The sequence below is a fragment of the Brachyhypopomus gauderio genome, unplaced genomic scaffold (assembly GCF_052324685.1).
Source record: "Brachyhypopomus gauderio isolate BG-103 unplaced genomic scaffold, BGAUD_0.2 sc114, whole genome shotgun sequence".
In the NCBI taxonomy this organism is placed as follows: Eukaryota; Metazoa; Chordata; class Actinopteri; order Gymnotiformes; family Hypopomidae; genus Brachyhypopomus; species Brachyhypopomus gauderio.
In genome coordinates, this window is record NW_027506935.1 from 301,376 (window position 1) to 327,526 (window position 26,151).

The 26,151-nt window shown below is 40.3% G+C and overlaps 1 protein-coding gene across 4 annotated transcripts; it reads left to right on the plus strand.

Annotated features, from left to right (window-relative positions):
- The first annotated feature begins 6,392 nt into the window (after nt 1–6,392).
- Nucleotides 6,393–25,404, plus strand: LOC143497885 (E3 ubiquitin-protein ligase TRIM39-like). Of its 4 annotated transcripts, none has more exons than XM_076993502.1 (8): nt 6,396–6,620; nt 13,104–13,182; nt 13,549–14,105; nt 15,281–15,394; nt 15,547–15,780; nt 15,877–16,027; nt 18,787–18,822; nt 24,160–25,404. In XM_076993502.1, exons 2-8 carry the CDS (start codon nt 13,125–13,127, stop codon nt 24,711–24,713), a joined length of 1,704 nt encoding a protein of 567 aa, XP_076849617.1. In that variant the 5' UTR covers nt 6,396–6,620; nt 13,104–13,124; the 3' UTR covers nt 24,714–25,404. The 4 variants fall into 4 exon arrangements, with proteins under 4 accessions (XP_076849620.1, XP_076849617.1, XP_076849619.1 ...); XM_076993504.1 differs by having other exon boundaries at nt 6,397–6,620; nt 15,299–15,394; XM_076993503.1 differs by lacking the exon at nt 6,396–6,620 and adding an exon at nt 8,346–8,397.
- Nucleotides 25,405–26,151: the final 747 nt, after the last annotated feature.

Sequence of the window (26,151 nt, forward strand, 5' to 3'; positions counted from 1 at the left end):
ATCTTGTGTTTGGCAAGATGCTTAATGTGTCTGTCAGTTTAACTTCAGGTTATCACTGCCAGAGCAATGGAAAAGTCGAACATCTGAATCAGGAGTTGGGTAGGTTCTTGCGTTCTTATTGTAGTGACAAACAGGAGGACTGGAGTCATTTCCTTCCCTGGGCAGAATACGCACAGAATTCTCTCTCACACTCCTCGACTGGAATGACCTCATTCCAGTGTGTTTTAGGATTCCAACCCATGTTGTTTCCCTGGTCGGGAGAACCATTGGATGTCCCCGCCATTGATGACTGGTTCCACCACAGCGCACAGGTTTGGGAGGAAGCTCATGTGCACCTCCAGCATGTCATCAGGAGGCAAAAGTTTCAGGCAGACCGACAGCGGTGCGACTGCCCAACCTACTCACCTTGCCAAGTGGTGTGGCTATCGACGAAGGACCTCCGTCTTAAGACCCATTGCAGGAAGCTCAACCCACGATACATGGGCCCTTTCAAGATCATACGCCAGGTCAATGCGGTGTCCTACAGGTTGCAGCTCCCTCCCCATTATCGCATATGCCCTACGTTCCATGTGTCTCTGTTAAAACCTGCTCTGCCATCCAGTTTGTCTCATGCCCCTCAGCCTGAAACCCCAGCTCCTCTGGATATCGACGGCTCTCTGGCTCTCTACCTAGTTTACACACTACTGGACTCTCGTCGCCGGGGTGGTATGATACAGTACTTGATGGATTGGGAGGGGTAACCGCATGCTTGTGTTGCGCTCGTAACTATTACAGAAGAGATCCCAGTTGTTGTGACTGAGAATTTCCAAGACACTGGCTAAGGTCAGTTGATCATTCTGGGCTTCCAGGCAAATTTAAAATATGGATATACCAGCACAACATTTTGCCAAAGATATTGTGGCCCCCTTGTTAGTATTTGCAGGTATTTCTTGTTTGGTTTTGTCTATTTAAACCCTGTTTTTGGTCTTTTGCATGGCTGTTCATTATTGTTTGTTCTACAGCCTTGTTGTCCATAAGTTGTTTCTGTTTGATTACTTAGTCTTGTTCTTGTATTATCATTAGGGGTGTGACGAGATCTCGTGTCATGAGGTCTCGCGAGACGTAACTCAGCGAGATTTCTCGTTCCATTAAAAATCTGTCTCGCGGGATTTGTGATCCAGCAAGCAGCCAGAATAGCGTCGGAAAATACAGGTATTACTATTGAAGATGCCCCCGCCACTTTCAAATCATTTGTTTGGCAGCATTTTGGGTACCCGGCGGAAATGATAAATGGCAAGAGAGTGACTGATAAGACACGGACCATATGCAAACATTGTATGAAAATGTCGTACACTGCGGCTAATACGAGCACGATGCAGAGACATTTAAAGCACCACCACAGCTCAGTACTCAATCAACATGTCTCACTTGGAACAGAGGTAGCAGGGACTGAAAGGCACGCTTTGGCAAGATGAGACAGTAAAGGATATCGGGAGCAGTGTGGACATGCTAATATTCTTAAAAATGAACATGACGGTGTAGTTGCAGCAAATTCAGTGACATACTTGGTCAGGCTCTGTTTGCACCATTTGCACTCTGTATTGACAGAGAAGAACTTTTTGTTTTGCACATAATACAGAGACTCCCCGCTTAACGACGGGTCTGGTTAACGACGGATCAGAGTTAAGACCAGCATTTTATTTTATTTCACGCAGTGTGCGGAGGAGCAGTGGCAGCACAATGGAGTGTTGTGTACGATAAGCTGAGGCAGCGCAGCCTCCACCGCAGCCATCTCGGCAACGCGGTCACTTTTTCTCACGCTGTACGCACGAGAACATTGTTAGTTTTTTTCTATACTGTATTTACGATCAAAGCGTATCTAAATCTAGGGTCATGCGTAACGACGAAAACTGCTTTACGACGGACTTTTCAGTTTCTAACCCCGTCGTTATGCGGGGACTCACTGTAATATTGTTTGCGGTTGAAAAAAGGAGAAATATTTAATTTATTTTAACTTTTATGAAATTAAGTTTATTAAAAGTTCATGCTTACATAATGCATGTTAAGAGTTATAATAAAACATTTCAAAATGCATGTGTAACTCAGTTAAATAAAAGTCTGTTGTTGTCCAGTCATATAAGTTGTCATTTTAGTGTTCTTAATATCTCGTTTCGTCTCGTTCTTGTGAACCCAATATAGTGTCTCGTCTCGTCTCGTGAGCTGAGTGTATCGTCACACCCCTAATTATCATGTTTAATTCATTATCGGATCTGACCCTGGACTTTCTTTACAACCCTTCTTATTGAATGCTCTTTAATAAATATTGCTCCTCCCAGTGTTTGTGTCCACCTGATCACTCCATGATGCCTACAGCGTTACATACAGGGACTCAAAAGACCCGAAGAGTATTGCTGAAGACAGGAAGAAAGTGGAGTGCCCAGGCTGCTGTGCTGGATATTGAGTCACGACTGCATCATAAAGAGCAGGATTGGGCCTTGCCGAGTCACCTCGGCACTCCATGATGCCTACAGCGTTACATACAGGGACTCAAAAGACCCGAAGAGTATTGCTGAAGACAGGAAGAAAGTGGAGTGCCCAGGCTGCTGTGCTGGATATTGAGTCACGACTGCATCATAAAGAGCAGGATTGGGCCTTGCCGAGTCACCTCAATACAAGGGGAGTAAGGGGAAGAATAGACAAAGAAAGATCCAGGTGGAGGTGAGGGCAGCAGTGGAGGAAGGAAGATCATGCAGGGTTTTTTTTTCAAGTAACAAGTTAAGGGATTACAATTGCAATTATAATTAGATTACTGTTATTTTCCCATAAGCAGGCTATGTTACTGCATTACTAAACCGTGATTTTGTTTGAGAGTGTCTCATGAGAATCACGTTTGAGACTTGGAACATCAAATAATAGCTACATGTGTAGATCACAAGAGAGAACATGGAGCGTGGGAGAGAGCAGGACCATGCAGCATTTAATTATTGGAAGTACCGACATTACTTTGAGTTTGACTCAGTAAAAAGTGACAAAAACATTAGGCTAGCGCCCCCTATTTGCTATCTACACAGAAAACTATCTACAGTGGAAAAACTCTACCTCAAATCTAAGCAAGCACCTAGCAAGCCGGCACATGAATGTGAAACTCATTGAGAAACACCCGGATCCCCCACTGACCTGACCACTGCAGCTACCACATCCAATGCCACTGGGCAACCTTCCGACAGCCCCTCTTCTGCTAAACAGATAAATACAGACTTGTGAGTGACAAGACTTAGAGCCGCTGAACTGAAGAAGCTCACCGGAGGCTATATTGTCAAAGATATGTTGTTCATTTCCACTCTAGACTCTGAATCATTCCGACGCATCGTCGACACAATACCGACCAAAAACAATGTAAAACCTCCACATAGAAAGTCATTTGCAGAATACCTTGAGAGACACTATGACATAGTTTGAAGGCTAATTTGAAGGCTGCACTTGGGGAGGTAGACTTTGTTTCCACCACTGCTGACATCTGGACGGTGAATAATAAATGTTTTATGAAAAGTTTCATTTGATTACATTTTATATGATTGAATATGCAGAAAGAACCGAATTAGGCTGAAAGGTCTGTTGCTTTATAGCATATTCAGGTTGAGCATCATGTTTTTGAAAAGTAACAAAGTAAAGTAATTATTGAAGTAACCTACTTCTTTTGAAAATAAGTACTCAGTAAAGAAACTAGATTACTTTCTTGGAGAAGTAAGCAGTAACTAATTACTATTTCACAGTAACTTTATCAACAAAGGTCAAGTGTATAGCATACATTTCCAAGCACCATGTGCTTAGGATGGAAACCAGGGACGGACTGGCCATCGGGCATACCGGGCATTTTCCCGGTGGGCCGACGTGCTATTTGGGCCGACAGTCCCAAATCCTGCGCATTTTTTTAAATCTATTTATATATTGGTCTGACCGGCCCATAAAACAAGTAGATCAGTGGGCCGATTCAGATGGAGGCTGGCTGATTGACACTTGTCTGGCGAATCACATTAACACACCTTTCGCGATGCTCCTGCTGCCTGCATAATGCATTTGGCAAAAAAAAGTCAGCGCGAGAGTTTACCGGTCCTTAAACACGCTGGTATGCAGCCCATTGGTTATTTTCTTTACTGACACAGAGCTGCACCAATCATATCATCAAACACCCCCTCCTCCATGCGCCGGTGCGTAGTGCAATCTAACGTTGATTAACATAACGTATGTGAGTATCTGAGATGGAGAAAAAGCGCAAAGGAGGTGCAGAGAAACTACGACAAAAAAGAAGCTTGAACTTCAAGTTAACGCTGCCAAATGTATAAAAATTACTCAAATGTTTGCCACAGCAGGGCCTTCATCAGCTCCCGTGGCTGATGACAGTGGTGGCGGTGGCCAGTGGACAGAAACATGTACTGAACATGCGGTAAGCCTGACTCCTTTCAGAGCAGCTATAAAATGAGTAGGGTTAAGCAACCAAACCCTTTGCCAAATCTGATAAATTGATAAAACATCAATAAAATCATTTTGGCTAATGTTCTATGGCCGAGTTAGTTTGTATTGTAAATGCAAAAGGTAAAATAAGTGAATAACGTCCTTACCTCTATTATAAGACTTTGTGTACACTGACTGTATGAGAAAATAAGCCTATTTTAGTACTTTTATGTCTTCCATTCTGAACTAAATAGTCTTAAATGTGAGAACACTTTTAAAACCTCCATTCACCAACAAAAACAGTACTAAGTCACTCAGCAGGCAGCATTCTATTTTCATTATTATACTATTAATATTTGTGGGTGAGTAGTAGGCTAGGCTAAGGCTATGCTTGGTAGGAAGGGGAAATGTTTGGTAGCTTTTATGGAGGTGTTTAGGGACAATGTACAGAAATTAAAGGAAATTACACTTTTTAAAATGGTAATTTTGTTTATTGCCTGTGCCATATGCCAATGCTGCTGTGTGCCTCTTCACAAATCTTCATAAATCCAGTATTTCTAGGTGTATTTTTAAAGCCACCATTCAATTAAACTGAGTTACTGGGCAGTTTTCTGATTTTGTTATTAGGCCATTGATTGTTTAACTTGTAAGCCTAGGTTTAGCTACTTTTTCGCCTGGATGTGTTTGGGGGCATTTAGCCTAGCTGGCTAAAGAAAATGTAGGCTCTAATTGAAGAAAATCTTATTTTTTACAATGACAATTTTTTTTGCCAGTATTATGCCAATGCAGCTGTGTGTCTGTTTTTCTGATAAAACAACAATAATTAATTCCTTATGTTGAGATAAAAAAAAACATACATTCATTCTTTTGACTGGGTAAGTTCACAATTTATTGAGTACTACTCTTGGAAGAGTTAGCATCTGATCCTTTATTTTTCATCTCTATTCTTTCTTTCTCTTGTCTTCCTCCCTGAAACACATAGGCACACCCAGTTGGATGAATGCTGCATTCATTACTGTGATGGAGTGGTTCAATATGCATTTTCATACTGTTAATAAACAAAACTTTTTGAAAGTATTTAATGATTTAAAAATTATTTAATTTCACTCTCACTAATTCCTGTAAACTCATGGCATGGCTTAGGGTACATGGTTTTAAAGAGTGTAAACTGTTGGTATACACATTCAAAAAACTGAAAAGTGTGAAAAGCGTTATCGAGTGTGAGTGGGCCGGTCTGGTCCAAAAATGCCAGGGCCGATTTTTTGTCCCAGTCCGCCCCTGATGGAAACAATCCTTAAAGTAAACTCATAAGACATAAAGGTCTTAATATGGTGTAAACTGTCAAAAATCTAGTCACGAAATTGAACTGGTGATACATTCCTCATATTGAACTGACTATATGTTTAGTAATTAGTTGCCTGATACTCTTTTGACATGTGACCTCATTCAGTGTTGTTACATAAGGCATCCTGTATGATGGGAAATAGTGACTAGCCTATTACAACAAAAACAAAAAAAATACACTTTACATACAAAATAATGGTTTTGAAGTTAGGTTATTAGTTTGGAACACAATTTCACTATAAGAGTCCAATATAGATAGTTAGCATGTTGCCTTAACAATGCCTGTTCCGATGATCATCTGATCTCCATCTGGCAATGTAATAAGTAATTGGTAATTTGTAGTGTTAATGTATGGAAATTGCAATAATGCATTTTAATAATTATGGCCCATGGATCATGTTACTTTTCATTAACTTACAAACTCTCCATTGCAACATGTTTCAGTGTGTCATTCACAGAGAATATTTTCTCATTACATTCACTTCCAGCTGGTCATTCAAAATTTATAAGTATATGAATCAATGCTTACAAACACTTTTACTTTAATATTGTGTGATTCAAGTAATCTAGGCGAAGTGCTCTTAAGTAAATCACTGACTGACCTGGTGTTGATACAGAGGTACGGAGACACACTAGCAGAAATGAGATTCTAAACTGGAATGTTTATGCCTTGCCCGCACAAACAACAAATGAACAGTGAAGCGTCATCATGCGAAGTGAAAGAAAAAGTAAAAAATAAAGTTTAGGAGCTTCAAATGGACTCGGCAACATTACTGGACAGGAAGTACCTCTGGGAAGACGATAAACGCAGACATTACTTCTACAAGTCAAAGAGGAAAGTAAAGGTAAGGAGCTCTACTTCAGCGTGTTGTAGCTCATCATGTATTCTGGCGGAGTGAACTACAGGTGTAAAAAGACCAAAACATATCATAGACATTATAAGAAAAGCACAATGTAGACAGCTAAAATACTGACGACACTGGCCAAGGATGAGATCCTTGAAATCTCAATTTCCGCAAATAACAAACAAACCAACAAATAACTTGAGAAAATGAAGCAAATAGTATTGCGAGCGAATATTGATCCATCGATTTTAGAATGTCAAAGATACAATTGCTAAGGTTTAAACCTTAAAACAATATTATACCAATTATAAATCTGAGTAGCTAAGCAAAATGTGCTACGATTCTACAAGTAACGAATCCGTTAAGAAGGAAAAGAAGCGCTTTTGTTACGAAGTAAAACGTTTTTGTTGACAGAAGAAAAAATGAATAATTAAGGGTCTACGGAGGTGCAAAAGCATTACACATTTCCATAGATGTTCAAAAGTCGCAAAATACAAGTCCAAGTTAAGTCACGAGTCTTTGTTTTACATTTAACGCTGCTCTTCGATTTTCTGCCCGCTATAAACGGATGTTGTGGTATGTCGCGAGAACAAATAATCGAAACAAACCTAAGGAATAAGTGCAAAATAAACACACAAAGAAAGTATTTTTCTATAACTTTCGCACACGAGTCAAGTCTGAAGTCTTTTTCTAGTGTGAAAAAGTGTGACTTCGACTCGAATCGCTCACTCGAGTGCCCATCTCTGCAATAATATCCGGTTCCAAAATGAAAACTATAACAGTAGTCGTTATTTCAAATCACTAGAGCTTTATTCTTAAGCAAATATATCTTTGGGGATCTTACAGCACAGCGCAATGTGCTCCTCTAGCTGGTACTAAGTTCTGAAAACTAACAGTCTGAACAGTTACTTATACAGTATGTCTGTTACTAGGGTGACCAAACGTCCGTATTTCCCGGGACATGTCCGTATTTCACGTCCTGTCCCGGGATATTTTTTACAACTGTGGAAATGTCCTGGTTTTTAAATTACGTTAATCGGGCCATTAATTCTACAGGCACTAGGACCCTGAGCACGGCGCTGTATGACACGGAATCCCTGAGCCTCATCAGTTGAGCCTCATCATACTCAACTGGCGGAGAACCAACAACTTACGTTCGCCACCCCCCCCCCCCCCCCCCCCCCCCCGCTCGACAACTTACGTTCGCCACAACTTACGTTCGCCCCCCCCCCCCCCCCCCCCCCCGGTTTTCCCAAACAAAAATATCTGTTACTCCACCCAAACATGAGCCACTTGCTGCTTTTTCTAATACCATATATGGAGTCTTTTTCAAGATTCTAAGAAATTGCACATCTAAATTGCATATTGTAGTAAGCCTATAGTTGATGTGTTGGAGTTATCGCGAGAACGAGATGAACGATAATGGCGATCAGAAGTTACGTGCACATGTGTTAATAAAATAAGCATAAAACAGGAACTAAAGACTGTTTATTTTAAGCAACACGACATTTGGCGACGAGGACCCGATCTGCCAGGAACCCACAGGCAAAGTAGGAGTACCAGGCATACCGATAAATCTGAAAAAAAAAAGAAAATGTCGGATAACGAGCTACAGCAAGGAGTAGCACGAGCTGCGTCAGGACCCGGCTACGCTCAACTGGTTCCGCCCGTCCCACTGAACCTGGGTGCGTCTGATTTATTTACCGAGTATAACCTATGGAAGGACACTTATAGTTTTTTCGAAGTTGCCAGTGGAACTATTAATGCGCAGGATTTGGTAAGGAGAGCCACTCTTTTGCATTGCATAGGAGCGCCTACGCAGAGAATTTTTGCTAATCTACCTGGAGATAAAGGTACATATGCACAGACTGTTGCTGCTCTAGACACATATTTTACTCCACGAAAGAACGTCGTCTTAGAAAGACACAAGTTTAGACAGAGAGCTCAGTGCCCCGATGAGTCAATATATGCTTTTGTGAATGCATTAAGAGAACTAGCGAAGTCGTGTGATTTTGGCACGCTGGAGAACGACATGCTAAGGGATCAGATAGTGGAAAATGTGTCATAAAAAATTGCGACACAAATTGTTGCAGGAGGAGGGGCTGAGTTTAGATAAAGCATTGTCAACTGCAAGAGCTTTTGAAGCATCACAGACGGAATCCAGTTTTTTTTTCACAGAGAGTGTTGCTCACAGAGCTAGTGACAACCAGGTTCATTTTACTCGGAAAGGTGCACGTTCTGACCGCGGACGGAAACCCAGAACTGGTCGAGGAGGAAAGAGCAGCCAAGAGCAAGCCAACAGCGACACCCAGTGTTACAGATGTGGAATGAACACTCACACAGCAGATGAATGTGGAGCCAAGTCAGCGACCTGTCTTTACTGTCAGAAAACGGGACATTACGCACGTATGTGTTTTAAGAAGAAAAAGAAAATACAGCCAGAAAACAACGGTGACAAAAGTAAAGACAGATATAAGGATAAAGAAAAGACAAAGTCAGGAAAACCTGCGAGAGCATTACTACAGGAGGATTCAGATTCTGATTAATGGACAATGGCTGAAAATGGTCATAGATACAGGAAGTGGAAGAAACTTTATAGGACAAGACCTGTATAAAAGAACAATGTCCACTAGAACAAAGCTGAAACCAAAAAAAAAAAATTTATGCCTATGCTCAAACAACTCCACTTAAATGTGTTGGATACTTTGAAGCAGAAATGATGTGGAAAGACAAAGTAGTTAAAGATTACATATATGTGATAGAAGGAAATGTAGAAGCACTGCTGGGTAGAAAAACAAGCTTTGAATTAAAGATATTTTAACACTGGAGAAAAAATTAACACAGTAGGGTATACAGATAGATTTGAGGAACTTGTTAAAGAGTACCCTCTGATCTTCAAAGGACTAGGTCAGATTAAAGGTTACAGTCACAAGGTCACAGTGGATGCCAAAATCCCACCTGTAGCACAGGGTTTAAGGAGAGTCCCTTATCCCATGCTGGAAGCTGTAAACCAGGAGCTAGACAGGATGCTTGATCAAGGTATCATAGAAGAAGTGAATGAAGGATCAGAATGGATTTCTAATATCCTGATTGTACCTAAGAAAGATACAAAAGAAGTGAGGCTATGCGTAGACCTTAGAGAAGTGAATAAAGCCATGATCAGGGAAAGGCATCCAGTGCCAACCGTGGACAGCATCTTACAAGCAGTGCAGGGAGCAAAAGTGTTTGCTAAACTGGATGCACGAAAAGGGTTTTGGCAGTGTGACTTGGCCCCAGAATCCAGACCTCTAACGACATTCATCACACACAGAGAGTGCTATCGCTTTAGAAAAGTTCCGTTTGGATTATCGAGCGCACCTGAAGCCTATCAGAAGGCTATGGAGTCAATGTTATGTGGAATGCCTGGCACTGTCTGTTATATGGATGACGTTGTGATCTTCGGTGAGAATGAAGAGCAGCTTGAACAGAGACTGAGACAAGTCTTTCAACGATTCAAGGACAGAGGTTTAACCCTCAATAGAAACAAGTGTATCTTCGGTCTACAACAAATTGAGATACTTGGGCATGTGATCACTGCAGAAGGAATTAAACCCGACCTGAGAAAGCCATCCGCAAAGCACCAAGACCTGAAAATGTCCAGTTACTCCGCTCATTCCTAGGCACCTGTGGATTTCTTATGAAGTTTATACCAAATTATGCAAACTTATCAGAACCACTACGGAAGCTGACTAGAAAAGGACAAGCATGGGACTGGACAAGTGAAACAGAGAGATCATTCAAAGCAATGAAAGAAGCTCTGGTAAGTGAGCCATGTCTGGCTTACTTTAAACTAAATGCTCCTACAGTAGTCATTAGTGATGCGAGTTCAGTAGGACTAGGTGCAGTTTTATTACAGACCCAATCAGATGGACAGAACAAGCCAGTAGCATACGCAAGTCGTTCACTGACCCCAACAAAACGTCGCTATTCTCAGATAGAACGTGAGGCTTTGGGATGTGTATGGCCTGTGGAACATTTTAGAACGTACTTATGGGGGGCCAAGTTTACTTTACAAACAGACCACAAACCCCTCATTTATATGTTTAACCCAGAGAAAGCAACGCTGTTACCACCACGAATACAGAGACTTAGCTTGAGACTACAACCATATGATTACAAGATAGAGCATATTGGCAGAAAGTCTAATGTAGCAGATTCACTCTCACGACTCCCTTTACGAGAGACAAAGTACAATGAGTACATGGACACTTATGTGGACAGAGTGTTGTCAGTGACAATGAATGAGGTACAAGCCATGAATCTTGAGGACATCAAACAGAAAATGACAGAGGATGACGCTCTGAAACAACTAAAGACAATTGTGGAGACGGGAAAATGGCCGAATCCTGTTCCAGAGGAACTTCAGCCTTACAACAGATGTGCTGGAGAGTTGTGCACATATGATGGACTTGTGCTGAGGGGACACAGAATAATACTACCAAAAACAATGATAAAACAAGCACATATGATTGCACATGAGACTCACCAAGGGGTGGTCCGCACAAAACAATACCTAAGAAGCAAATTCTACTGGCCCAATATGGACCTAGATGTAGAAAGACTAATTAGAATCTGCTCCACCTGTGTGCTTAACCAACAACAACATGAAGATCAACCTCTTCAACCACTAGAGCTACCACCAAGACCATGGACCAAGATATGTATTGATCTAGTGGGTCCTATCCAAAACAAGTATGTGCTAACTGTGATAGACTACTTTACGTCCTTTCCAGAGGCCGTAGTTATTTCAGATATCTCTTCAGCCACTGTGATCACAGAGCTGACAAAAATATTTGCTAGGTTTGGTTATCTGTTAGAGGCTGTTACTGACAATGGAAGGCAATTTGTAGGACAGCGTTTTGAGTTATTTCTTAAGTCAAGTGGCATTAAGCACATCAGAGCATCACCGTATTACCCAAAGAGCAACGGAAAAATTGAGAGATTTCACAGATACTTGAAGAAAGCCTTCAGAGCAACCAAGTGTGAAGGAAAAACATGGCAAGAGGAACTTCCAAAGATCCTAATGGCATATCGCTCTACACCACACAGAGCATCAGGAGAAACACCAGCCATGCTCCTGTTTGGATGAGACATCCGCACGAAGTGTCCTATCCTGGAGAAGAAAAGAGAAAATCCAAAAGAAGAGAAGCAGATGTCAGAATCCATCACGATAAATATAAAACTAAAATGAAACAGTGTGCTGACCAGACCAACAGGGCAAAGGAACACAATTTTTAAAGTTGGTGACGTAGTCTACATTGCCAGTCTGGAGAATGGAAAGTTGGATCCCACGTACAAAGACATTTGCTATGTACTACTGAGAAACACAGCAGACAACTCTTTTGAACTGGTCAACACAGAGGATGGATCAAAGTAAAGTAATCCGAAATGTCAAACATCTTCGACATACACCTGTGGTAGTGGACTTTGACATTTTTGAACATCCTTTGGCACACCACACTCAAACTAACAATGACGCCTATTGCTGAGACTGCTCCAGTAGGAGAGACCCCACCTGAAACTGAACCAGCTGTTCCTGAGGTCATTACTACCAGGAAGGGCCGTGTTATTAGAAAGCCCATCAGATATAGAGAGACGTAAAAAAAATAATAGTAATAATGTCTTGTTTGATTGGAGATTTTTGGAACAATATGATGTGTTGAGATGTATAAGAAAATATGTTTGTAAGTTACAGATAGACTTTTGTTCTACACAAGGAAGGAATATGTAGTATAGTTGATGTTTTGGAGTTATCGCGAGAACGAGATGAACGATAATGGCGATCAGAAGTTACGTGCACATGTGTTAATAAAATAAGCATAAAACAGGAACCAAAGATTATTTTAAGCAACACGACACATATGCTTCTAATTGAAGAATACAATATTATGCATATATTCCAAGTCACGACCTTAACACATATGTTGCAAATCATCATCTATAACAGAACATCCTGTGCTTTTGCTATGGTTTATAGGTATATCTCACACTCCGCAAACTTTTGTTCAGTTTTTGAAATAGGTATTAAGGTGGGTAAACGGTCAAATATCACTATGACTGTTCACTGGTGAATATTTAGCACTACTCACTGGTGAATATTGAGTGTACCATAACATCATTGAAACAACAAAATGTGGGAAGTGTAGGCTAATGGCAATAACATTTATGTTTGCTGATTTTTATTATAAATTTTATTATAAGGACAACGGGTTTTCCAGTCGAAAGTTACATATCTTAGAAGCTCTAGTGCATTTTACTTAGATACACATCGCGGTGTAAATGAAGGTGACAGTGGCAAAAAACAGCAACAGATATACATTTTTGATCAAATACAGCAAGAGTACTGTTAATGCAAGAAGCATGTAGTCCTACATATGGCAGATATACCTTAAATGTGGCAGATATTACCTTAATATGACAGATGTAATGTGATTTCTTTTCAAGAGTTAAAAGAGAAAGAAGGAAATGGAAGAATCGTCATCACCACCATATAAAGGGCGGAACATGGATGAACCACCTGCATGTAAGTTACACACCTCACACACACATGAATAAAACACAGCCTTTGTGTTAAAGAATATTCTCCATCAATTTTAAGCTGAACTGTAAAAAGGTTCTATAACGATATGATCATAAAACTAGTACTGACTACAGAATGGAGTGAATTACACTCTGAGCTCCATGTTAAGATTCAGATCAGGAGATTAAAGTCTGAGATGGTGGTGCTGAATTATGGAGACTGAAGGAATGTGTCTCAAATCATGAATCAAAAAATGTATCTTTTTATTCTCCATTGTCAAATTCTGACAGTTCTGGGGTATTTAGGAATCAAGTGTGAAATTCACATACATTTAAATATAAATGTAGAATAATTCATGCATCTTTTCAGTCAAATGTGACTCCAGCAGCCTCCTGTCTGAGGATCAGTTCATGTGTTCTGTCTGTCTGGATGAGTTCACTGATCCAGTCACCACTCCATGTGGACACAACTTCTGTAAGACCTGCCTTACACAATACTGGGACAACAGTCCACACTGTCATTGTCCATTATGTAAGGAGACATTCACCAAGAGACCTGAACTCAAGATTAATACAACACTGAGAGAGGTTGTAGATCACTTCATGAAGAAAAAAGGTCTAGATAAACCTGCTGTTCTTTGTGATGTCTGCACTGGAATGAAGTTGAAGGCTGTAAAATCCTGTCTGAATTGTGGTCTGACATTTTGTAAGTCTCATTTAGAGCTCCATTATAATGTTCCAAAACTTATGAAACACAAACTAATAAACCCTGTGGAGAACGTGGAGGACTACATATGCCAGAAACATGAGAGACCCCTGGAGCTGTTCTGTAGAGAAGACGAGATGTGTGTGTGTCAGTTCTGCACTGAGACAGACCACAAAACACACAAAACTGTTACCATAGAGGAGGAGAGTGGAGAGAAGAGGGTGAGAGACACTAACACTGGATAACATCAACATTTTATATATATATATATATATATATATATATATATATATATATATATATATATATATATATATATATATATATATAATGTATGTATGTATATATGTATATATATGTGTGTATGTATATATATATGTATATGTATGTATGTGTGTGTGTGTGTATATATATATATGTGTGTGTGTGTGTGTGTGTGTGTGTGTGTGTGTGTGTGTGTATATGTATACACACACACACACACATATATATATATATATATGTAGCATGGTCAGCAATAATACTCAGGTAGGCTATGGCGTTGTCTCGATGATCAATTGGTATTAATGGGCCCAAAGTGTGTCAGGAAAATATCCCCCACACCATTGCACCACCACCACCAGCCTGAACCGTTGATACAAGGCAGGATGGATCCATGCTTTCATGTTAAATTCTGACCCTACCATGCAAATGTGGACTCATCAGACCAGAACGTTTTTCCAGTCTTCTATTGTCCAATTTTAGTGAGCCTGTGCAAATTGTAACCTCAGTGTCCTGTTCTTAGCTAACAGGATCGGCACCCGGTGTGCTCTTTTGCTGCTGTAGCCCATCCGCCTCAAAGTTTGACATGTTGTACACTTAAAGATGCTCTTCTGCATACCTCAGTTGGAACGACTGGTTATTTGAGTTACTGTTGCCATTCTATCAGTTCAAACCAGTCTGGCCATTCTCCTCTGACCTCTGGCATCAACAAGGCATCTGCGCCCACAGAACTGCTGCTCACTGGATATTTTCTCTTTTTCCGACCATTCTCTGTAAACCCTAGAGATGGTTGTGCATGAAAATCCCAGTAGATCAGCAGTTTCTGAAATATTCAGACCAGCCCATCTGGCACCTATAACCATGCCATGTTCAAAGTCACAAAAATCACCTTTATTCCCCCTTCTGATGCTCGGTTTGAACTGCAGCAGATCATCTTGGCCTAAATGCATTGAGTTGCTGCCATGTGATTGGCTGATTCCATATTTGCGTTAGTGAGCAGTTGGACAGGTGTACCTAATAAAGTGGCGAGCGAGTGTGTGTGTGTGTGTGTCATATATATATATAATAAAAATATATAAAATATAAATATATAAAATATAAATATATAAATATTTAAAAAACCAATGAAACTCAGGGCACCATTAAAATACAGACACAGCTGGGGAAGACACAGTCAGAGATCCAGCAGATGATCCAAGAGAGACTGAAGAACATGGAGGAGATTAAACACTCAGTAGAGCTCAGAAAGGTGTGAACTACCACATACGTCATATTTATTACAAACAAATATTTAAATACAGTTTTGTAGAATTTGAAAGCTAAAGATGAATGCAACTAAATTTCAGATGACCTCTGTTTGACTACAACTTCTTATTATTTTAAAATGTATTCTTCCATTAGAAAATCACAGAGAGAGAAATTGCAGACAGTATTGAAGTCTTCACTGCTATGGTGCGCTCCATTGAGAGAAGCCAGGCTGAGCTGCTTCAGGTGATGGAGGAGAAGCAGAAAGCAGCAGACAGGCAGGCTGAAGGACTCATTAAAGACCTGGAGCAGGAGATCACTGAACTAAAGAGGAGAGACAGTGAGCTGGAGCAGCTCTCCCACACTGAGGACCACATCCACCTCCTACAGGTCAGTGTTCCTCTCTCTGCTCAGAGACAACACAGCACATCACAGGACAACCCTCCCCATGCTGAGGGGTTTCTCCTCTCTCCTGCTGTACTGTAGATCTACCCAACCATGAACAGCCCTCCACACACCAAGAACTGGACTGACATCAGTATCAACACTGATGTGAATGTGGAGACTGTGAGGAAAGTTCTCTCTCAGCTTCAGGAAAAACTCAGTGAAACACTGAATACTAAGTTGAAACAAGCAGGTGAGAAGTGTTCCTAATAAACACATTTGTCTCTAATCTGTGGTCAAAAGCTATAATGAAATATAAGCTACATTCACATTACAAGTCACATTGTTCACTCCTGATTTGTTTTGCTCAGATCAGATTTGCATAATTATTGATTGTTCATATTCAAAATTGGAAGTATCTGTGATGTGACCACATCTGTCTCCTGAAACTACATAAATGTGCATAAAAGTCCCCTCCATCACCAGCAACAAACATCATATTTGTGTAAAGTCAGGGCCGGTTTTAGCTATGGGCAATGTGGGCGACTGCCCAGGGCGCAATCTATTTGAGGGCGCACGATCGCTGTAAAAAAAAAAAAACACTCAAATCAAAACTCGGAGGTTAGGTAGAGGGTTAGAAAATTCTTCTTTCCAGATTACAGTGTATTAGTGTTACAGGATTGGCTTTTAGTTGGCTACAGTCTTATATCACCAACAGGCAACAATTTATATCACTAGGCTCCAACAGATCTTCCACTACACTTGTTGCTCTGTTCTTGGACCCCTTTTATTAATTCTCTACATTTCCCCCTTAGGCATTATCATCTGGAAACATGGCCTTAATTTCCATTGCTATGCAGTTGATATTCAGATCTACATCAGTACTGCTTCCCCTCAGACACTGAGTGCTTGCATCTCTGATCTTAAACTCTGGCTGCACCAAAACGACCTCAAACTCAATGCGCATAAAACTGAGGTCTTAGTGGTAGGCTCAAAATCACCACTTCTGGATATCACATCAATATTGATGGTGCTTCCATTAAGCCTTCTCATACTATCAAGAACCTTGGTTGTCTATTTAACTCAACACTTAGTTTTGAAGCTCATATAAAATTTGTAACTAAAACAGCGTTGCTCTACCTGCACAATATTGCTCGCCTTCGCCCCATCCTCAGTGATGACCAAAAATGTTATACCTCAGTGATACCAAAATGCTTGTTCATGCCTTGATCTGTTCACGTCTCAATTAGCTACTGCAATTCCCTCTTCTTTGGTGTTCCAGCTAAACTTTTACACCACCTTCAGTACATCCAGAACTCTGCACCTCAAGTCCTCACATCTACTAAGTGCTCTGCGCACATCACACCCGTCCTTCAGCAGTTACATCGGTTACCTGTCACTTGCAGGATCAACTTTTAAATTCTGATTCTTACATTGAAGGCTCTTAATGGTCTTGCCCCTGCATATCTCACTGAACTCATCAAGGTTTATCGTCCCTCTCGCACCCTTAGATCCTCTCACTCCATTTTCTGATTGTCCCACGCACTAAGCTTGCTTCCTTGGGCAGTAGATCTTTCAGTGCTTCTGCCCCAAAGCTCTGGAACTCTCTGTCTCAATCTCTTCGTAACTGTTCTACTCTGTCTTCTTTAAAAAACCAACTTAAAACTTTCCTCTTTACCTCTCATTATTCTTCCTAAGTGGGTGTCCCTTCATATGTGATGTTAAGTCTCCTTGGGTTTGTGAAAGGCACTATATAAATGTATCCTATTATTATTATTATTATTACTATTAGATTAAACGAAAAAAATGTCATTCGTGTCATTAATTTGAACATGGCCAAATACTAGGGGTGTGACGAGATCTCGTGTCATGAGATCTTGCGAGACGTAACTCAGCGAGATTTCTCGTCGCATTAAAAATCTCTCTCGTGGGATTTGTGATCCAGCAAGCAGCCAGAATGTCGGAAAATACAGGTATTACTATTGAAGATGCCCCCACCACTTTCAAATCGTATGTTTGGCAGCATTTTGGGTACCCGGTGGAAATGATAAATGGCAAGAGAGTGACTGATAAGACACGGACCATATTCAAACATTGTATGAAAATAATGCCGTACACCGCGACTAATACGAGCAGGATGCAGAGGCATTTACAGCAGCACCACAGCTCAGTACTCACATCAACATATCTCACTTGAACAGAGGTAGCAGGGACAGAACGGCGCTTTGGCAAGTTGAGACAGCAAAGGATATCGGGAGCAGTGTGGGGATGCTAATATTCTTAAAAATGAACATGGCAGTGTAGTTGCAGCAAATTCAGTGACATACTTGGCTCTGTTTGCTCTTTGTATTGACAAATAATAACTTTTTATTTCGCGCGGGGTGCGGAGGAGCAGTGGCAGCACAGTGGAGTGGAGTGTTGTGTACGATAAGCTGAGGCAGCACAGCCTCCACCGCAGCCATCTCGGCAACGCGATCACGCTTTCTCGCGCTGTACGCATGCACGAGAATATGGTTTGTTTTTTTTCTATACTGTATTTACGATCAAAGACTATCTAAATCTAGGGTCACGCTTAATGACGAAAACTGCTTAACGACAGACTTTTCAGTCTCTAACCTCGTTGTTAAGCGGGGACTCATTGTAATATTGTTTGTGCTTGAAAAAAGGAGAAATATTAAATTATTTTATTTTATTTTTATTTCAATTTGTATAGGAAGAAGTTTATTAAAGTTCATGCTTGCATCTTGCATGTTAAGAGTTATAATAAAACATTTCAAAATGCATGTGTAACTCAGTTAAATAAATGTCTGTTGTCCAGTCATATGTCATTTTAGTGTTCTTAAAATCTTGTCTCGTCTCATTCTCGTGAGCTGAGTGTATCGTCACACCCCTACCAAATACTGTAGATTTTGTCATTTTACAGGTCTGTGAAAAGTCCCTTTTGAATTCATGCCCCTTTCACATTTTTGTCTCTTAATACATTAATAAATATCACTTTTTCCTTGTAAACAGTGAGCACAGAACTGAAGAGGTGTCAACAGTATGCAGGTACAGTGATATTTCTAGATTTTAATAATGATTATCTGTATTTTGCACAATATCCTAACATTACTGCAACTCATGCAACCACATACATCTATATTAATTGTGGTTAACTGTAAAGGACTACTATGTGTATCTGCTCTATAGCTGTATACCTATGCTATTTTCCTGTCCAGAGTTTGGATAGTTATTTTGGAAAGGGTTTTTCGTTACTCACTGCTGTGGTTGAAGAGCCAGCTACTTCTCCTGGCATCCTCAGTTCATTTGTTGCTTTTCCCCCCTGTTGAGTATTCCGCAATCTTTTGTTTTCTCCCCGTTTTTCCCCGTGCGTTGTTTCACGGTGGTATGTTGGTTTAGTGCTTTTCCTGCAGTCCTTTTCATGAAGGTCTTAGTTCTTTATTTTTGTGGTTAAGAGTTTGGGCTTCACTAGTTATAAATAGAGGTGGGCAGATTGATCCAAATATCGATAATATCGATACCAATGATCAATACTCAAGCTTTTTTTTCTCTCCCACACACACTGACTGCTGCGCACGTGGATTCATCACATTCTCCTCTCTCTGTAAGCCCCCCACCTCTCTCGTCTTTTGTTGTTGTACTGTCACGTGGCTCAGCGGCACCAGCCAAACAGCCATGCAGGTAGGCTCAGCCTGGCCCGCCCAGCGCTCTCCTCAGGTCGACACTCGAGTTTTGTTACTGTTACATTCTTTCTAAACAAAAATGTTGATTTTTTTTTTGTTGTCGCGTAAATATTTGCCGAAATTGTATCCTAGGTCTTCTGGATCCTTCGGATTTATGAAGCTTAAATATTTTAAAGTATTGCTATCTATATCAGTGATACTGGCCCTGCATTTACATTTTATCAGATTAATACAAAATTCCAGGTATCACCCACCTCTACAGTCATGGCCAAACGTTTTGAGAATGATACAAATATTAATTTTTACAAAGTCTACTGCTTCAGTTTTTATAATGGCAATTTGCATATACTCCAGAATTTTATAAAGAGTGATCAGCTTAACAGCAATTAATTGCAAAGTCAATATTTGCCTAGAAAATGAACTTTATCCCCCAAAACACATTTCAACTTCATTGCAGCCCTGCCTTAAAAGGACCAGCTAACATCGTTTCAGTTATTGCTCCATTAACACAGGTGTGGGTGTTGATGAGGACAGGGCTATCAATCAATCAATCAATCAAATTTTATTTATACAGCGCTTTTTACAAAAGTTGTTATCACAAAGCAGCTTTACAAGTGCCGAGTCCTAGCCCCCAGTGAGCAAGCCAAAGGCGACAGTGGCAAGGAAAAACTCCCTAGTTTTTTTGCATGAGGAAGAAACCTTGAGAGGAACCAAGACTCAGGGGGGGACCCATCCTCCTCTGGCTGACACCGGTCACCATGACAACAACAACAATTTAGAAAATATAAATTGTAATATAGAAAAGGAAAAAGATGTAATAATGTCCATCTTGGTTTAGGCATCCGGTTAGGAGGTGGCTGGCCCAGGATGGATCGCTTGTCTCTCCTCATCTCATTATTCCTCAAGCAGGCGGGTAGCCATGTGGAAAAAATCTAACAGGGAAAATTTGCTTTGTATGAGGACATATATAGGACAGGTGAAATTATAAACATTACTGGAGTGTGGCAGCAACTCCAGCATTAAGTTAAATTATTACAGCCTAGCTAAAAAAAGGCAGAACCAGAAAGGTAACATAGACTTGGGGGCATTCTGAGACAATGGCATCCATCCACTGCACTGTCAACAAAATTGAGTGACCATGAGCAGTGACAGGATGATAGCACCAGCGCCCCAGTCTACCATAAAACCCTTCACCTATGAACCCCTGGATCTTTACCTTTATCTAAGGGGGGATATTAATTATCAAACGCTAAAAAAAAACGAAATAAGTGGGTTTTCAACCTAGACTTAAAGATTGTGACTGTGTCAGAGTCCCGGACACATTTTGGAAGGTTGTTCCAAAGCTGGGGGGCCTTACAAGAAAAGGCTCTTCCCCTTGCTGTTACCTTATTAATTTTTGGAACTAATAAAAGACCAGCACCCTGTGATCTTAGTGGACGTTCATAATAGGAAATAAGTTCCTGGAGGTATTCAGGAGCAAGCCCGTGCAGTGCTTTATAGGTTAATAAAATAATTTTAAAATCAATACGGAATTTAACTGGGAGCCAATGCAGGGCTGATAGGACTGGTCTGATATGCTGAAATTTTCTGGTTCTGGTCAGAACTCTGGCTGTGGCATTTTGAACTATTTGAAGTTTATTTAGATTCCTATTTGAACATCCTGACAGTAGTGAGTTACAGTAATCTAATCTGGAGCTAACAAAGGCGTGCATTAAATTTTCTGCATCATCCTGTGATAATGCATTTCTTAACTTGGCAATGTTGCGGAGATGTAGAAAAGCTATCCTAGTAGTATTATCTATGTATTTATCAAATGATAGGTCGGAGTCGAGTATGACGCCTAGGTTTTTGGCTACTGTGCCAGGTGTAATGGGGTAGCCTGCAAGATTAAGCATTAGATCTGGAATTTTCTGTCTTGATGCCTTAGGGCCCAGGAGGAGAACTTCTGTTTTGTCCTCATTAAGTTGGAGGAAGTTTAGAGACATCCAGCATTTAATATCTCTTACACAGGCCTCAATTTTTCCTAAACTGATTTTGTCATCAGGTTTGGCTGATATGTAAAGTTGAGTGTCATCTGCATAGCAGTGAAAATTGACACCAACTGTGCCCAATGGTAGCATATATAATGTAAATAATAGTGGTCCTAAAATGGAGCCTTGTGGGACCCCATATTTAACTTTTGTACATTTGGATGGAATATTATTGAGCTCTACAAACTGATAGCGATTTGTTAAATAAGAGTAAAACCATGAAAGGGCTGTGCCTGAGACTCCAACCCAGCATTCTGATCCTATGATCAATTGTGTCAAAAGCTGCACTAAGATCAAGAAGCACTAACAGTGATACACAGCCTTGATCTGAAGCAAGGAGGAGATAATTTGTTACTTTGACTAATGCTGTTTCAGTACTGTGATGGGGCCTAAAGCCAGATTGGAACTTTTCAAATATGTGATTCTTATGCAGATATAGGCATAATTGCTGGGCAACAGCTTTTTCTATGATAAAATTATGTGTTCGAAATGAGTCTATAATTAGATAGCATAGTCGGATCAAGATTTGATTTCTTGATCAGAGGTTTAATAACTGCTAATTTACATGATTTGGGCATGTGACCTATTGTAAAGGATGAGTTAACTATAGTTAGAAGAGGTTCAGTAACATCTAGTAATACCTCTTTTAATAACTTTGAGGGAACCGAGTCTAGTGTGCAGGTAGTACAATTTAAGGAAGAAATTATTTTCTCTAATTCTGATTGTGGGAGTGGATGAAAAGCATCAAGTTTTTCTCCCAGTATGCAATTTAAATCGATATCAACCAAACCAGATGACATACCAGTTGTATTGCTAATAAAAGGTTTTATATTTTGTCTAATATTTTCCATTTTATTATCAAAGAAATCTATAAATACATTACTAGTGAGGTTTACTGGAATCTGAGGTTCTGCGTCTGCTTGATTTTTTGTAAGTTTAGAAATAGTATTGAAAATAAATCTAGGATTGTTTTTATTTTTCTCTATCAGTGAGGCTAAAGTATGCTTTAATGAGTGCCCGTTTGTATTCAACAATGCTATCCTTCCAGGCACAGTGGAATACTTCCAACTTAGTAGATCGCCATTTCTGCTCTAAAGATCAATCTGTCATGATTAAGTAAGAATGACACCCCTGGACACTTTAAAAGGAGGCTGGTGCTTGGCATCATTGTTTCTCTTCTGTTAACCATGGTTATCTCTAAAGAAACACGTGCAGTCATCATTGCACTGCACAAACATGGCCTAACAGGGAAGAGTATCGCAGCTAGAAAGATTGCACCTCAGTCAACAATCTATTGCATCATCAAGAACTTCAAGGAGAGAGGTTCCATTGTTGCCAAAAAAGCTCCAAGGCGCCCAAGAAAGACCAGCAAGCGACAGGACCGTCTCTTAAAAGTGGTTCAGCTGCGGGATCGGGCTACCAGCAGTGCAGAGCTTGCTCAGGAATGGCAGCAGGCAGGTGTGAGTGCATCTGCACGCACTGTGAGTCGGAGACTCTTGAAGCAAGGCCTGGTCTCAAGGAGGGCAGCAAAGAAGCCACTTCTCTCCAGAAAAAACATCAGTGACAAACTGATATTCTGCAAAAGGTACAGGGATTGGACTGCTGAGGACTGGGGTAAAGTCATTTTCTCTGATGAATCCCCTTTCCGATTGTTTGGGACATCTGGAAAACAGCTTGTTCGGAGAAGACGAGGTGAGCGCTACCACCAGTCTTGTCTCATGCCAACTGTAAAGCATCCTGAAACCATTCATGTGTGGGGTTGCTTCTCAGCCAAGGGAATCGGCTCTCACAGTCTTGCCTAAAAACACAGCCATGAATAAAGAATGGTAGCAGAATGTCCTCCGAGAGCAACTTCTCCCAACCATCCAAGAGCAGTTTGGTGATCAACAATGCCTTTTCCAGCATGACTGAGCACCTTGCCATAAAGCAAATGTGATAACTAAATGGCTCAGGAAACAAAACATAGAGATTTTGGGTCCATGGCCTGGAAACTCCCCAGATCTTAATCCCATGGAGAACTTGTGGTCAATCATCAAGAGACGGTTGGACAAACAAAAACCTACACATTCTGACAAAATGCAAGCATTGATTGTGCAAGAATGGACTGCTGTCAGTCAGGATTTGGTCCAGAAGTTGATTGAGAGCATGCCACGGAGAATTGCAGAGGTCCTGAAGAAGAAGGGTCAACACTGCAAATATTGACAAATATTGGCTGCATTAACTCATTCTAACTGTCAATAAAAGCTTTTGTTACTCATAATATGATTGCAATTATATTTCTGTATGTGACAAAAATATCTGACAAACACATAAAAACCAGAGGGCAGCAGATCATGTGAAAATATATTTGTGTCATTCTCAAAACTTTTGGCCATGACTGTAGTTATAAAAACACTCAGTCAATTTATGTCTGAATACCGCACAGTTTGAATACCAAATTGTGTGTAATACCTGCACATTATGTAATCTGTGAATAAAACTTCAATATTTTCCTTTTTAATGGATCATTAGTTTAAGAGGATACACTCCATAATAAAGTGTTTGCTCAGTGTATATTTTAGTCTTCTACAGACCCTGTTATATATTGTAATCAATAGGATCTACTGTATATTGAGGGTCTTGTTGTGTAGCTTATAATCATGTACATTTTACATTCTGTATGTTTCTCTCAGAGGATGTAAATCTGGATCCTGATACAGCTCATCCCAAACTCATACTGTCAGATGATGGAAAACAAGTGACACATGGAGACACAAAACAGAATCTCCCTGACAACCCAAAGAGATTTTATATGTATCTCATTGTCCTGGGAAAGGAGGGGTTCTCATCAGGGAGATTTTACTATGAGGTTCAGGTCAAGGGGAAGACTGAGTGGGATGTAGGAGTGGCCAGAGAGTCTGTTAACAGGAAGGGGGATATTACACTGAGTCCTCAGGATGGATTCTGGACTGTGATTCTGAGGAATGAGAATCAGTATAAGGCTTGTGCTGGTCCCTCTGTCCCCCTCACCCTGAGAGAGAAGCCCCAGACAGTGGGGGTGTTTGTGGATTATGAGGAGGGTCTGGTCTCCTTTTATGATGTGGAGGCCAGGTCTCATATCTACTCTTACACTGGTCAGTCTTCAGCCTTCACTGAGAAACTCTACCCTTACTTCAGTCCTTGTAGCAATGATGGAGGTAAAAACTCAGCTCCAATGATCATCTCATGTATGTTTAAGACTGAATGAATGTTTGCCATCTTAAATCATCTATGTCTAATGTCTAGCTCCAATTTTCTGCCAAATCCGTTCCTGGTTTTCTGTAGTTTTCCACTGCATGCAGTTATGGTGTTGAACTAGTCACACCCCATGGTTACCGCTCCTTCTCTTCTAGCTTTTCAGCTGTTGCCCTAATGGTAGTAATAGATTTGGTATATATTCTTTGACTATCATCATTCTGGTCAGCGGGGGTCATTGTTGGATTCAGTGTTGTGAACTATGTCCTTGTGCAGCTTTGATTATTTGAAGTTCTTATGTACATAGTCATGTGTCCCTTTTGTACCTTTTTGTAAGTGTCTGATGTATGTTCTATTTGAATTCTAATAGAGATTGAACATAGGTAGAAGTTACTTACTGTCAAGTTGTCACTTATTCTTTTATGTGTTTCCTTACTCAACTCCTCTAGCAAGCGTTCATGGCTAATCTATCTGTTCCTGAGTCAGAGAGCCTCTCCCTATTGAGTACTGGGTCAATCTTAGTGAGGATAAATGTTTAGCCTGTTATTTAAGTTATTTAATAAGGTGATGTTATGTGTTTTGTTGTGGTTCTCCATACCCAATTACCTGTCTGATAACAGGAAGGGGGAGATTACACTGAGTCCTCAGGATAGATTCTGGTCTGTGATTCTGAGGAATGAGAATCAGTATGCAGCTTGTGCTGGTCCTGGTGTCCCCCTCACCCTGAGAGAGAAGCTCCAGACAGTGGGGGTGTTTGTGGATTATGAGGAGGGTCTGGTCTCCTTTTATGATGTGGAGGCCAGGTCTCATATCTACTCTTACACTGGTCAGTTCTTCACTGAGAAACTCTACCCATTATTCTGTCCTTGTGACAATTATGGAGGTAAAAACTCGACTCCACTGATTATCTCCTATACAAGTTTGAATGACATCTTAAATCTATGAAATTGCAATATAAAAAAAGCACAATTATTCCAATCATAAAATATTTTTTTCCTACTGTTTCCAGTGGCAAAAGCATGACAACAGCGTACTAAAATCTGAGATTGTATTTAGTTTTAAAACAAACCAGCACAAAATAAACATATAACCAGCAACAAGGAAAAGAGGAAGTGAGACACAAATACATGAATGGAGAGTCTTTAGTGTACATGGCAACACAAAACAAAGCACTGTGGTGAGCAGAATAAACAAGGAAGAAAGACTCAGTAGTACAGTAGTTTATATTTAATTTAACATTAAATATTACTTCAGCCAGCACCATTTCCATTGCACTTGATATTCTGATCATGACAATTTACCTCTGACAGGTTTACTGTTTTTATTTAATCAGTGCAAATTTGCATTAATATGACATCATTTAGGACTCAGAACCTTTGTGTCTTACAAGTTTAGGTTTAAAAGCTATTTATCTTATAAATATATTTTGGGACATACTGTGTGTTCTCTAC